This window comes from Miniopterus natalensis, chromosome 2, assembly GCF_054644295.1.
Source record: "Miniopterus natalensis isolate mMinNat1 chromosome 2, mMinNat1.hap1, whole genome shotgun sequence".
Lineage (NCBI taxonomy): Eukaryota > Metazoa > Chordata > Mammalia > Chiroptera > Miniopteridae > Miniopterus > Miniopterus natalensis.
The window spans coordinates 106,696,316-106,709,713 of NC_142082.1; the positions used below are offsets into that span (position 1 = coordinate 106,696,316).

Here is a 13,398-nt window from a genome sequence, read left to right on the forward strand (position 1 = left end):
GGTCTCTGTTCCTTACAAGTTCAAGTGGGACCCCCGGCCCCAGGCATTTTCTTTCATGTCTCTGAGGAAGAGAGTAACCATGTGACTCATCTTTGGCTGCAAAGGGAAGGGGAGAGGAGGGCAGAGCAGAGTATGGGTGTGCAAAGGGTCAGTGGTTTGAGATCACAGCCCATGGAACAGGGGTTCAGACTCTGCTAGACAGCCCCTCTCCTCATCCCCTGCTCACTCACCTGCAGGCAGGCCACCCCGATGCCCACCGCCCCCATGAGCAGCAGGTGGTTGGCCAGGAACTGTTCCAGTTTGGTGATGCAGCCTCCCTGTAAGATAACAACAGATCACACATCTTGACCCAGAAGTGGGCGAGGATGGGGAGAGAGAGGCTGGCTAGGGTGCTGCATCCAACTGACTGAGGGAAGGCTGGAGACTTAAAGGGCCTGGCCCAGCCTTTCAATGGCCCACAGGCTCTTTGGGTGACCTAGGGCAGGCCACGGTGTCCTGGAATCTCTCAGTAGCAGGTGCTTGTCCCTGTGGCTTTGTGCAGATTTTTGAAGGCCCAGCACGGTTGCTTTCTGGCCAATAAATAAGTGGGCTCTGCTCCCCCTGTCTGCCCTGAGCCTGCCTTTCGGGCGCCTGGATGGCCAGCTGGGCCCTCTGCATGCGCCAGCTGGAGCTAGGTTGCTCACCTCCACCTTGTAGATGTTGGAGGGGTGGGCCCTCTGGCCGCAGCGCACCACCACCGTCTTGCAGCAGCTGTCGGGCACCCGGCGGCCCTCGGCCTCCCGAGACAGGATGTAGGCGCTGTGCTGCCAGTCTGCAGAGCTGTTGCTTCCGCAGCACTTGAACTGAGAGAGACAGAGACTGGGGGTGAGGAGCATGCATGGGGCAGGCTCCTCCAGCAGCGTGGCTCCAGGGAGCAGTACCGTTATTCAATAGTAACCAGCCCGTTTTGCTCTCCCTAGGATTCTTCCCTTCCCTGGTTTGGAGCAGGGGTTGGTCTCATTTCAGGCAGAATTTGCCTGCAGGTCACCTGAAGGATGGTATTAATGACTGATAATGCTTAGCGGATTACCCTCCAATGGACATTTGCTTCTGAGCTCAGCATAAAGCCTAACTTAGTTCAACAGAACAAATCACTACTGATTCAAGGCAGACTCTCCAATTAAACACCCAGACGTTTAAAGAGACTATGCTGGTGCCTTGGGGCAGGGAGTGTGTGTGAGAAGATGGGCCTGGAGGTAGATGCAAGTGGGTCCCAAGAGTGTGGGGCTATGTGCTTTGGGGGTGGAGCCCAGGGTAGGGCCATAACCATAAGAGATGGTTTTCTGGTCATCCAGGGAGGCAGAACCCCAGGGACAGGGACCCAGCCTTGCCAGAGGTTCCCAGGGCCCCATTCAGGCCTTGAAACCTCAGAGCCCCCAGCCCTGCAGGAACACAAAAGGTATCCCAGAGGCTACGGGGCAGGCAGCTCAGCAGTGACCAGAGGGGAAGGGTGTGAGTGTTGACTTGGGCCCTGCGTCTTGCTGCACCACCCCAGGGCAGGGACTTGCCAACCCAGGTCTAAAGTGATTATAAAACAGGAGATTGGTTATTTCTTGCCCTTCTGGTTTGGGGACTGAGACATACAGACAGTCCCTACCTTGGCCACAGGACAGGGCTGTGTGAGGTGGTCTCTGGTGTGAGAGGTGCAGGTGGGGTGGGAGGTGCATTTAGTCTATTCAACAAGTGTTTGTTAAGCACCTACTGTGTGCCAGGAGTGAAGCTCAGCACTGGGCTGAAACATGAGTTTATCAAAGCTTATCACTGCCTGTCCACTAGTAGGAGAGACAACAGGGGCTTGTGTGTGGCAGAGGAGGAAGCAACCAATGGCTCTGCTCATGGGACAGGTCCAAGGACGAGGAGACGTCCCAGGAGTCAGCAGAAGGAAGAGCACATGGACAGAGCCTGGAAGAGCAGGGCCTGTGCCAGGAGTCCTGTGCATCTGTGTGTCTGCGTGTGCATGTCATCTGGACAGGTAATTTTGCCTTTCTGGGCTTCACTTTCACCATTTGTAAAGTGGAGATAACAGAGTGCCTCACACCGGCTGCTGTGAGGACTATGAGGCGGTTCACAGACAGCCCTTAGCAGAGAGTCCTGCCCAGGGTCAGCAGTCAGGGAGAGACATCTTCTGCATGAATCTTTGTCACAACTGCATGAATAAAGGTAGGCGGTGTCATTCAAATATTCGAGGTGAGGCTTGCAGTCACTGCCTTCTTGGGGCTCAGTTTCCTTGTGCCTAACATTCGGGCCTGGGCCCACGGTCCGTCATGGCCCTTGGGTTTTAACTGCTCCTTGCCAGTGAGAGGACCCATGTCCCCATGCCCACCCACAGAGGACTCCGGCAGTGGCACCATGTTCACGCCCAGCTATGCCCTTCCACCTGGGCAAACCCAGGCCCTCCTTCTTGGTCCCTCCAGGTGACCTCCCCAACCATTCCCTCCACTCTGAGGGTTCCCCCCACCTAGCACTGACTGCATGTCACCTGTTGCCCGGAGGGCAGATATTTGGGCACAGTTACTCATGTGGGAGGCCCAGCAAACATGGACTGAACTTTAGATGGGCTGACCAGCAGGGAGCGGGCTAAGCATACAGGTGTGGGTGCACCTGTGTGTACATGGGTGACATTGGCCACTAGTTGAGAGGACAAGAGACCCCTTCATGTGGAGCTGACCCGGAGCTGTGTGTCTCAGGGAGATGGAGAAGGTGCCTCCCAGCTGAACTAAGGTGCCCCTAGAGCTCAGAGCCAGCCACCCTCTACTTCCTCTCGTTGCCTTTGTTCCTGCAAAAAGGTCAAGGTCTCAGGCTGGGTCTGTAGTTACAGGACAGAGCAGAGACCAAAGAGTGTGGGTAGGGTGGCAGAGTGGGCAGGCGGAGCTGCCTCAAATGCTCAGACCAGAACCACCAGACCCTGGAGTCCAGCTGTCTAATAGGAACTTCTCTGATGACAGGAATGCCTCTAGCGGTGCTGTCCAACTGGGAGGCCACGGGCCAGGTCAGCCGTGGGGAACTGGAAGTGAGGCTAGTGAACAAGGAACTCACTTTCATGTTACATTTAAATGGCCACATGTGGCTAGTAGCCACCGTTTGGGACCACACGGTGTTTGGTCCTTCCCTCCCTGTTTGTCCCTCCCCTCCCTCTGGCACGACCGTGGGCCTTCAGGACAGATTGTGGAGACTCTTCTTGGAAAGTCCCAGTGTTCTGCCAGACGGTGCACATCTTGAAAGTTCTTGCAGTGGCTTAACCGAAATACCTCTGCCTGTCACTCTTATGGGGCCTCAGCTGTCCTCACCTCTCTTCCCCAGGGAGAGCAGGCAGCCCAACAGTGGAAGGAGCTGGGAGGTGGAGCTCTCCTGGGACAGCCAGAGGGAAGGCGGCAGGGTGGGGTTCAGAGGTAAGTCCCCGGAGCCAGGTGGAGGGGAGGGCAAAGGAGGAGAAGGAAAGGTCAGGATTCAGAGCCCTTTTCATGGTGGTGGGGCTTCTACATACGTACACACTTAATGCTCACGCCCTATGAGCTACTGAAGTCAACAGAAGGTAAGTGACTTGCCCAGGGCCACACAGACAGAAGAGATGGAGTCAGGATTGGACCCATGTCTGTGTGGCCTTCAAGCCCACGGGAGGCTTACGTCCTGCTGTAGCCGGTCTACCGAGGTGGTGATCTCCGTGGCTCCAGGCTGCCCATAGTTCTCAGACAGAGTTTGGGCCAAGTGCTGCTTCAGTTCATCACTCAGCTGGAGGGTGGAGAGGGGAGGTGGATTAGCAGAGCCCCCACCCCCCCTCTCATCCTGGTCTCCAGGCCAGCTCCTAACCACCCCAGCTAACTCTAGAACCCTGGGTACTCCCAATGGTACTATGTGGTGGTTTCCCAGAGAGTGTCACGGGACCCTCAGCACACAGAAGACAAGGGCAGAGGTGTTGTGGGCAGAGCTGAGAGCCAGGCTGGGGGAGGTGAGATGATATTTTATGAGATGATGTTCAAAATATTTACAATCATTATCCTGTGGACACCCATCAGTCCTATAGGTGCTGGCTTGAAATAACCAGCATGGTCAACTGTCCCTATCAGCTGAATATCAGCCTGGTCGTGACGCTGAACCCCTGGTTCAGAGGGCACCCAATGGGAGTGGACCTGACTGGCCCCTTCCTTGTCTACACAGGCAGGCGAAGCCTGGTGCTATCTTCATAGTCAGCACGTAACCCTGGCCCACGCCTTTCTCCTTGGATGTCCAACGGCCGGATTCATGCCCCGCTTCTCCTAAGAAGAGGAGAAAACCACCCCCATCTCAAGGAAGCTTCCCCTCCTGGCTCCCATGTCGAAGACATCTGCATGGACAGATGGATGAGAGAACTACTGGAGCTGGGACAAAAAGCAGGACCCAGATGTGCCGAGGAATGCTGGGGTCTGGGGAGCAGGATGGCCCTATGTGCTGCTGTCTCAGTTTCCCTGTCACGCTGCACCCCTCCCCCATGCCATTGCCTCCTGGGGTGCTGATAGGGAACGTAGAGGAAGAACTTCCACTCACCCTCTGGTAGTACACGTGGGCCAGGACCCCCGCCACCAGCTCCACGAGGAAGATCACCAGCAATAGGCAGAAATACTAGGAGCAAGGAGAGATGGTCACTACGGGGATTGGGCCTGGGGAGGCCAATGGCACTTCAGGACTTCTATGAAAATGTTTTCCTAAAGCACTGAGCAGGAAGGGTCTACCTGTCAGGGACCCCACCACCAGGTCATCTTCCTTTTCCCAGCAGCCCTGGGCATGCCCACCTCTGCTGGCTGCTGGCATGGAGTTCTCCACTCACCAGTCTGCTGTCAACCAGTTAATCCATCCATCCATCCATCCATCCATCCATCCATCCATCCATCCATCCATCCATCCAATACTTATTAAATACCTACTATATGCAGGTTTCATAAGTAAGATGGTTATTGCCCTCAAAGTTATTGGTGGTAGGGGGACAGATAAATAAATAATCATAACGATGTATTCTAAATGCTACTATGGAGCAATGCCTAGAAACTATGGGTGGCTCCTGGTGGGGGCAGGCAGTCAAAGAAGGCTTCTTGGAGGAGGTGACACCTGAGAGGCATCTCTAAGGATGAGTGGGCATTTGCCAGGTGAAGAAGTGTATGCCAGGCAGAGGGAAGAGCATGTGTGAAACCCGGAGAGTGCAGAAGCATGGGGTGTTTGAGTTCAGGGATATGGCTGGAGTGTAGGGGCCACAGCAACCAAGGCTCTGGAAAAGCACAGGCAGAGACCCCAGGAAGGGCACTGCAGGGGGTTCTCAATTCCCTCACCACTGTCTAGCCTGCTGCAGGCTCGGGCCGCTCTGCATGCTTCACAGCCCTGCTGACGCTGCTGGCTGGTTTCCTGGCCATGTTCTCGGCTGTGACAGGCCGCATCCTGCTCCCACTCCCACCTGGTTTTACAATGAGGGGGGCTCGGGACAATGCTGGATCCTGGTGTGTTCTTGAAGGAGACAACCGGTCAGAAATGCGCGTCAGACACACGTGACTGGGAGGGGGCAGGGTGAGGGAGATGGTGCAGGCTACAGGGAGGGAAGAGGGAAATAAGGGGGGTACGGAGGAACGAGAGGAAGAGGGGAACACGGTTGCCTGAAACTGTCCCTTCTGTGCAAGCACAGCCCCTTCTCCTGAGCTCTGGCTGGTGCCACCTCCTCCCCCCTCCAGTCACTGCCCTTCTGCCTGGCCACATGAGGGCAGCAGCCCACGGTCCCTGGGTCACTGGGCTGCCTGCCGGGAAGGGCCAGCCTGCAGGTGAGCTCTGCAACGCCAGGGTCCATCAAGTGTGGCAAGAATGTGGCCAGAAGGGCACGAGGGCAAGTAGGAGACAGCTGGCAGGGGCTCCCCAGGGTTGACTAGTGGGGACAGCAGGAGGGCAGGGGCTGTCTGGCCATCGCAGAGGCAATGCCAGTCCATGGGCCTGGCCTGTAGGCCTTGCCCACTGGCTCCCAGGGTCCAGCAGGGGGCTTAGCAAGGGCAGGATTAAAGCAACACAGGGGAGCGGGCTTTTCACAGAGAAAGAACTTTGACTCTAGAGCAAGGCTTCCTTTTGAGTTACGTGAACCACCTGCTTCTCCCTCAGGCGTTTTATTGATGATGGCTGGGAGCCATCATCTCCCAGCACCGGAGCTGCTGCCACCAAGCGAGAGGGAAACCTTCAGTCTCTCAGTAATGGTGCCAGGCCTGTCCCTATCCCCATCACTGTGGGACCCCAAGCAAGAGGACAAATGGAGGTTCTTGGCACCCCCTTTTCCTGCCCCAGGCTCTGTGCTGCGCCAGGAAAGGCCCCTGGACTGCACGTCGCAGTTCTGTCCGCCATCCCCACGCCCAGGCCCCGAGGTTCCCCACTTGGTGAGGGTGTGGAGGAGGCTGGGTGTGGTGGAGTGTGTGTGTCGGGCTGGGGGGGAGGGCACACCAGCCTCAGGAGCCCTGTGCAGGCTCTGGACAGAGGCTCGGGCTATCTGCAGAGGGTGTTCCAAGCTCCTGGCCCCAAGATGAGGTCTCAAAGTGGGGAAGGTAGAGGCAGGTTCCTTGGGCCCCATGGATTCTTCCTGCCATGGGAAGGGGTTTGGGTAAAGGGGGCTGGGTTTGGATAAAGGGGGCTGTGTGTGCCCGGGTTCTCAGAAGGTGCTGAATGTGGCTGGGACCTCTCTGCTTGAAGAGCCTGGGTGTCTGATACAGGCCCTGAAAACCTGAAGCACGGTGGTGGCATGTCAGCTGACTTGGCTTGAGTCCAGGCTCTTCCACTTGCTGGCTCTGGACGGGTGGGTGACCTCTGGCACTTTGGTGTGAATGAGAATGTGCTCCAACGAGAAGGATGTGACTCAGTGCGTTGGGGGAGCTAGATTTCAGCCTCCCCGGTTCCCTGTATAAGACGCAACCTCCAGGGCCATAGGCGGTGGCCCTGCCTGTGCAGCTGAGCCAGTGGGTGGCTGAACCCTGCCCTGCCTGCCCCAGGAGGACCCGACGGGAGGGGAGTTATGCTTCATAGCGATCTGACCTGCTTCCTGCTCCCAGAGCTCATGGCGAGAGCATGAGGTGAGCCGCACTTGTCAGCCAGTGGCGGGCAGTCACCCAGGCCAGCTGGTTGCCCTCCTGAGAGCTGCCCAGCCCACTGGAGAGAGCGTGGCTGTGCTGACACCCACCCTCCCGGTGCATGCACTGCAGGGCCTTGGGGATGTGCCTGACCCACAGCTCCTCTCGGCCGCGGGCGCACCTTCCTGCTGGCTCCACATTCATCCCCACCCCCCCTGCTCTGGGCGAGGCCAGCGCTCATCCTGCCACAGGAGCGTTCGGGCAGCGGCTGCCAGTTGCTCCCCAAGCTTTCTGGTGCACCCCACGTGTCCTCTGTGGTGTGGGAGGAAGAGACGACGGGGCCACTGCCAGCTTGGAGGGCAGCATCTTGCTACCTTCCTTCTGCTGGGGGCGGAGAGGCTTCTCTCTCTGTCACTGCTGTTGGGTGAGTGTCGCACATGGATGGCGGCCCTGGGGAGGTCGTGTTGGGCTACTCTCTAGGAAGTCATTGCCACCGTTGCTACTGAAGCCCGGGGGGCGGCGTGTGCTGAGGAGGCGGAGAGACTGAACCATGTCCAGGATTCAACGGCCAGCATTTAATGGATGAGCACCCCTCCTGCCCAGAGCTCCAGCTGTAAAGATGCCCTTGGGGATAAGCCAGGGCCAGGTTGGGGCTCTGGGGGGACTAAGGGTGGGTGCCAGGGACTGGACCTGCTGGGTGCTCAGTGAGCACAGGCGTTGGCTCCAGGCAGCAGCTTCAGCAGGTGTGTGACTCACCTGGCAGGGGAGGCCCTGAATCACACCTCCTGGCGACAGTCCCTGAGAAGCAGGCTCTGCTTCCTGGAATCTTGCACTGAGGGTCCTGGCATCCCTGCCTCCGGACAGAGCCTGGCAGCGGGGCAGGCTGATGAGGCTCCTGCCTGGTGAGGCCATGAGCGCTAACAAATGCCCCACCTCTGCGTCTCTGCCCTTCACTTCACTGGTCTTCCCTGGCTTCCTCCGTCCAGCCAAGTTCCCTGGCTTCCTCCGTCCAGCCAAGTCATCGCAGGGTCCTAGGGCACGGCTGGCCTGCAGATCTGCGCGCGAGCATTCCTTCTGTTCCTGCACAGTCCCTCCCTGTCCCTCAGTATGCGGCTCAGTCATGGCCTGCACCTCCCGCCCCACGAGGGCTTCGCCTGCCTCAGCGAGGACCTCCTGCTTTGCTCCTTCGCTCCTTGGCTAGATTTGGATCCACCTGTGTCCTCCAACTGCCTGCATGCTGTTCCTCACGGGACAGTTCCTGGTCAGCCTTGGCTGGATGAGCCACATAACATTAGTCACTGCTCTGTAGAGGTGGCTACTGCTTCAAGTGTCACCCCTTGGTCTCCCCAGAATGACTGTGAGCTTCTGGGAAACAGGGGCCACTGTGCGGCTCCAGGTCCAGCCGCATGCACGGTGGACATGCCTGCTTTCAGATGTGCGCGCACCTCACAGAGCACCCTGTGACACAGCGGGGACTGGCCGGAGCAGGCCAGTGCTTGGGGGCAGGAGCCTAATCTTTCCTGGTCTGTGGGTAGCACAGGATTGTTACTTTAATGTAAACCAATGTCTGGAGACTTCTATGTTGTTGTCACAACTGGCAGAAGTAGTGCTACTGGCATCTGGTGGGTGGGGCCGGGATGCCACTGATACCCCACAGTGCACAGGGCAGCCCCCCCAGGAGCTCTCAGGGTCTAAGGCGGATGCTGGAACTCGATTTGCATGTGTCCTTATGCACTATGGGAGGCACAGAAAAGATCTAAGGAAGGTTATCCAGGCCCTGAGAAGCCTGAACTCAACACAGAAGTAGATGAGGGGTTTTACTCTGTACCTTCCCCCCCGAAGGGTGGGACCTTTGCGGCACCCTCACCTACACAAGGGCCAGTGAGGCAGGGAGAATGCCACCAGTCCAGGGACATCCAAGAGCTCTGGGTGCTTCCCTGGGGACAGTGTGTTGTCTGAAGCAGCTGTAGGTCCCTCCCGCTGTCCCTAATGATCTGGGCAGTGGGACAAGCTGCCATAAAGGGTATCTGACATTTTGACTAGGAGGCCTAAAGGTGCTGGAGTTCTCCTTTGCCTTTAAGTTTGGTGTTGATTTTGAATTATTAAACAAAAGTCAGTAAAAAGTTCTGATACCCTGTGTAGTATTTCGAGTAGTCAGTATTTACTGGCCCCAGGCCATCCTGCTTCTCCCCGCTGACCATGCCAGGCAGGGCCCTGCTCCTCCAACGAGCCTTCCGCTCTCTTGAGAATCCATCTCCCAGCCTATGGCCTAGGTTTGGAGGTGATAACCCAGCTCAGGTTGCTGGCCTCGTTTCTCAAAACCGAGCCGAGGAGCAGAGGAAATGCTGTTTTCCTACAGTGGGAGCAGTGGAGAGGCATCCTTTACACACCTCCAAGTCATAATAATAATCCTTCCATGGAGGAATCAGCGTATTGTCACCTGGGTGGCCCCCATGAGAGCAATGCCAGCACGTACCAGCTCTCCCCAGGTGCCAGCCCCTCTGTGAGCACTTCCCATGCCTGCTGCAGCCCCTCAGATGGGAGCACCACCGGGGAGGGCAGCCGCAGCCCCACAGTCCGTGAGCGCGTGTGCGTGGAGAGCTGGAGGAGCCTGTCCAGACTCGATTGGCAAGAACATGTTCGAGTCAGGACTGAACGCAATGATTCTGGCTGCAGAGCCTGTGTGCCTCCCTGCGGTGTGCTGGCGTCTCCTAACAGCTGGTGGGTGGGGGTGAGCTCCTGGAGCTCCTTAGGGTGGAGCCAGCAGGTTCAGGTGGATACAGGTGTCAGGAAAGGTGTGAGAAAGTTGTGACGGAGAGACCAAGGGGACATCCAGGGAACCCCTAACCCTAACACGTGAGGATCTCTCAGTCCCCATTCCTCCCGGCCCTGCCAGGCTGCCCTGTTCCACCAGGTCCCCCCAAGTCCCCTCCACCACCTGCTAGCAATAGCACAGCAGTGGCACAGCACGGGTTCCAACGCCTATGCCGGCCCCCTCTCCCCTTCGCCTTACTCAGCCCAGCCTAACTTATCTCAGAGCCTAGTCACTATCTGCACACGCTGGGCTGGGCCACACTCCCCGCTGCGCACGGTGCCTGAGCACAGTGAGGCCCCCGCTCTCCCTGTGCAGCCTGCCTGGGGCTTGCTGCCCGACCTCGTCTGTGTTTCATAGCTATCAGCCATCAGCCTCAGCTCGGGCAAGGCCCACAGGGCCCTCCCTGAGCTAGAAGTTCCTGACCTTGACCTCACTGCCGACATCCTCCTGAGCCCGATCTGACCCGCGGGCCTCACACCGGTCCCGCTCCCGGTGCACTCTGGCCCTTGTTTGCCCTCCTGCTCTGACCTGCATCTTGTTCTGTCTTCACAGGCCCTGTGCATGGGCGTGAGCCTAACCCTTCTGCCCCAACTCCTCCCTGGCCTCCAGCCCACTCAGGTTTTTGCGCCGGGCCTACCCCTGCTCTCAGGGCTGCCTCCAGTCCTTCCAGAAGTGGCCACCTGAGTCTTGGCCGTTCGGAAAGCAGAATGAGAATTCCAAAGAAAGCTCTTACAGCTTCTGCCCCAGAGCCCTCAATAAGAACGATGCTATTTCAATATGTGCCCAACTGGACCCCAAACAGAAGGAACCGTTTGGTAAGCATGAAATGGGCCCCAGTCACCTCCCTCCTGTACCATTTACAAAAAGTTTTTTCCTTTAATTCTTTAATGGAACAGTTTGAACTAGAAGTTGGATATTTCCTAAAACTATATATAGATCCAAAATAAAGCTGGGCCAGCACAGTACTTTCTGAATCAAACCAACACTTTCCTTAATGAGAGGCTCTGCAGGAAATATGCAGTGATGTTTCTCACTGTGACATTATGGTGACTAATGATAAATTGAGTCTTCAGAGGGGCTGAGGAACCTCCGCTGCATGGGATGAGCTAAGGTCCAGGTATGGCTTCTGTCACTGGTGCTATAAGACAAGGCAGCTCAGCACCAGCTGGAGCCATCCTTGAGGTAGGTTTTAAGAACTTTATACAACCGGGCTTTTGGAATTTCTCCATTGGACTGATTCTGCCACGAAGAAGGGAGCTTCACCGAAGCTTTGCTCCTCTGTCTCCACCATTCTGCACAACTATAGATGGAAACCAAGCTACGCTCAGAAAATGGAGGCAGAGTGTCCAGGGACGGGAGGAGGAGCACCAGCGTGTTCTCAGGGCAGTGAGGCAACAGGCAGAGAGAACAGAGATGTTGCCAAGGTCAAGTGGCAGGGAGAAGGGCCAGCCTGAGGCTCCCTGCTCTGCTGTGCGTGAGAAGATTACAGCGTGAGCTGAGGGAGAGCAGGGAGCTCAGAACAGCCAAGGCCAAATGGGAAAAGATGGAGCCAGCTGTTTAAGCGGCAATGACCTCAGGGCGCATTATTTTCTGGCCATTAACCATGGGCTGGAGGCAGTCAGGGCTCAGAGGTGCAGCTGCCTGGCCTGCTTGTGCAGAAAAGAGAGGATGTGGATTTGGGAGCCTCAAGCCATTCTTGCAACAAGATGTCACTGTTGGAAGGATGAAGGTGACCTCCATCCCTCCTGGCCCCAGCCCAGGGCTCACAGCCCGGGCCCTGCAGCCACAGCCTGCTGAATGCTGGGACTCAGCCACCGAACCTGGGGCTGTTCTCCGGGAGGACTCTGGGGTGTGCTCTGGCTGATGGCTGATGCTAATATCCAGCTCTGGCCCAAGGGGTCAGGAGCAGAGAAGAGAGCCAGGGCTGGGGCGAGGAAAACTGGGTGACTGAGCGGGGCAGCTGGAAGAGGGCGGGGGAGGTGCAACCAGGCCCGGGGAGGCAGGAGATATTCAAGAGAATCAACAGAAGGCAGCCAAGGCCACCCAAAGTCCCAGCCAAAAGGTTGGGGGGAGCAAAGATCACACTGTGGGGGTTCTCAGGAGAACACAGTTTCAGAACTATAAGACAGAGACAGGCGTCCACTGGATATCATGCCAGGACAGCTGAGTCCAGACTGACTGGGCTGAGACAGCAGGTTCCAGTGGACAGCAGGGCCTGGCCAGCTGGCTGAGGGATGACTACCAGACTTCCCTGAGGGCACACAGCCCAGGGAACTCGGAGGATGCTGCTGCCCAGTGGATTTGGCCGTAGGGCAAGTGACGAATTGCTGCCTCCTACTAGCCCCCCTGGAAGAGCCTAGAGGTTCCTGCTGGCTCTCTTCTCACAGGCTGTGGACAGACGTGGTGCAGCCTGCAGCCACCTGGGCACATGCCTGGAACAGAAGGGATGAGCATGGGCCAGGGCAGGACAAACAACTGTGGCAGGGATGCCAGGACGGGAGTGATGATGGTAATAGAGTTGGCTACAGGGGGAATGCGAAGGCTGAGCAGGGGAAATTCCTACCTCGCCTAGAGGTTAGGAAAAGTCCTAGGGCTCAGAGAGGTAAGAGCTCTGATCAAATTCAAACAGGAATTTAACCTCCACATGGTCCTTTGTCTTTTAATACAGGCGTTTTGTCTTCCTCTCTAGGCTCCAAGCCAAGAACCAGGTTTTAGTCTCTTTTGTGCTTCCTCCCCTTCTCACCCCGTCTTGTGCCCAGCAGGGCAGGGAGTTTTGGAAATGTGTTGGAAATCTTGTGGAGGTTGATGAATTAGGCAGCCTCATCAATGGAACGTGGTGTATGAGTTGCCAAAAATCAGAGAGGAGGAGGTGGTGGAAATTAACTGGCTGTGAAAACTGCTGTGTATGGAAAATTTGCTGCCTCAGGTGGGCAGTGATCAGGTACATCCCCTGCAGCCGAGAAAGGTGGATCTTGAATCCAGGATGGTGCTGCTCAGAGAAAAGAGTGACGTCACACAGGTGCTCTGGCTTGGGAGTCCGGGGCCAGCTTTCTTCTTTGAAGATGCTGTGTGACCCTGGGTGAATCACTCACCCTCTCTAGGCATTCTACTCAAAATGTGGGGCTTAGATGGGAAGAATGCCTTGGTGCTGCTGCTCCATCTGTCTGTGCAGTGTCAGGACCAAGCCTCCTCTCGCCTGGCCTCCTACTTTCCAAAGGGGACACCTGGAGGAACACCCCTGCTTCTCCCCCTTTCCTTACTTGCTGATCCTCTTATCTGTTTGGCGGGAAGGCCTCCTTCCCTCCTCAGGACAGCCTGTCATCAAGATGCCATATTCTCTTGCCCGGCCGGGTGTGGCTCAGCGGTTGAGCGTCGACCTGGGATCCAGGCGATCGGGGTTCGATTCCCAGTCAGGGCACATGCCCAGGTTGTGGGCTCGATCGATGACTCTCTCATCATTGATGTTTCTATCTCTCTCTCTCCCTC

The 13,398-nt window shown here is 56.9% G+C and overlaps 1 protein-coding gene across 3 annotated transcripts in view; it reads right to left on the reverse strand.

Annotated features, from left to right (window-relative positions):
- TSPAN11 (tetraspanin 11) overlaps positions 1-13,398 on the reverse strand; it is a 63,042-nt gene that overhangs the window by 7,532 nt on the left and 42,112 nt on the right. For all 3 annotated transcript variants that reach the window (XM_087814483.1, XM_087814482.1, XM_087814484.1), the window contains 4 exons: positions 4,561-4,635; positions 3,664-3,768; positions 684-842; positions 231-317 (listed from right to left, as the gene is read on the reverse strand). In XM_087814483.1, the coding sequence (XP_087670609.1) occupies positions 231-317; positions 684-842; positions 3,664-3,768; positions 4,561-4,635 (426 nt within the window). The remainder of the gene's footprint in view (positions 1-230; positions 318-683; positions 843-3,663; positions 3,769-4,560; positions 4,636-13,398) is intronic.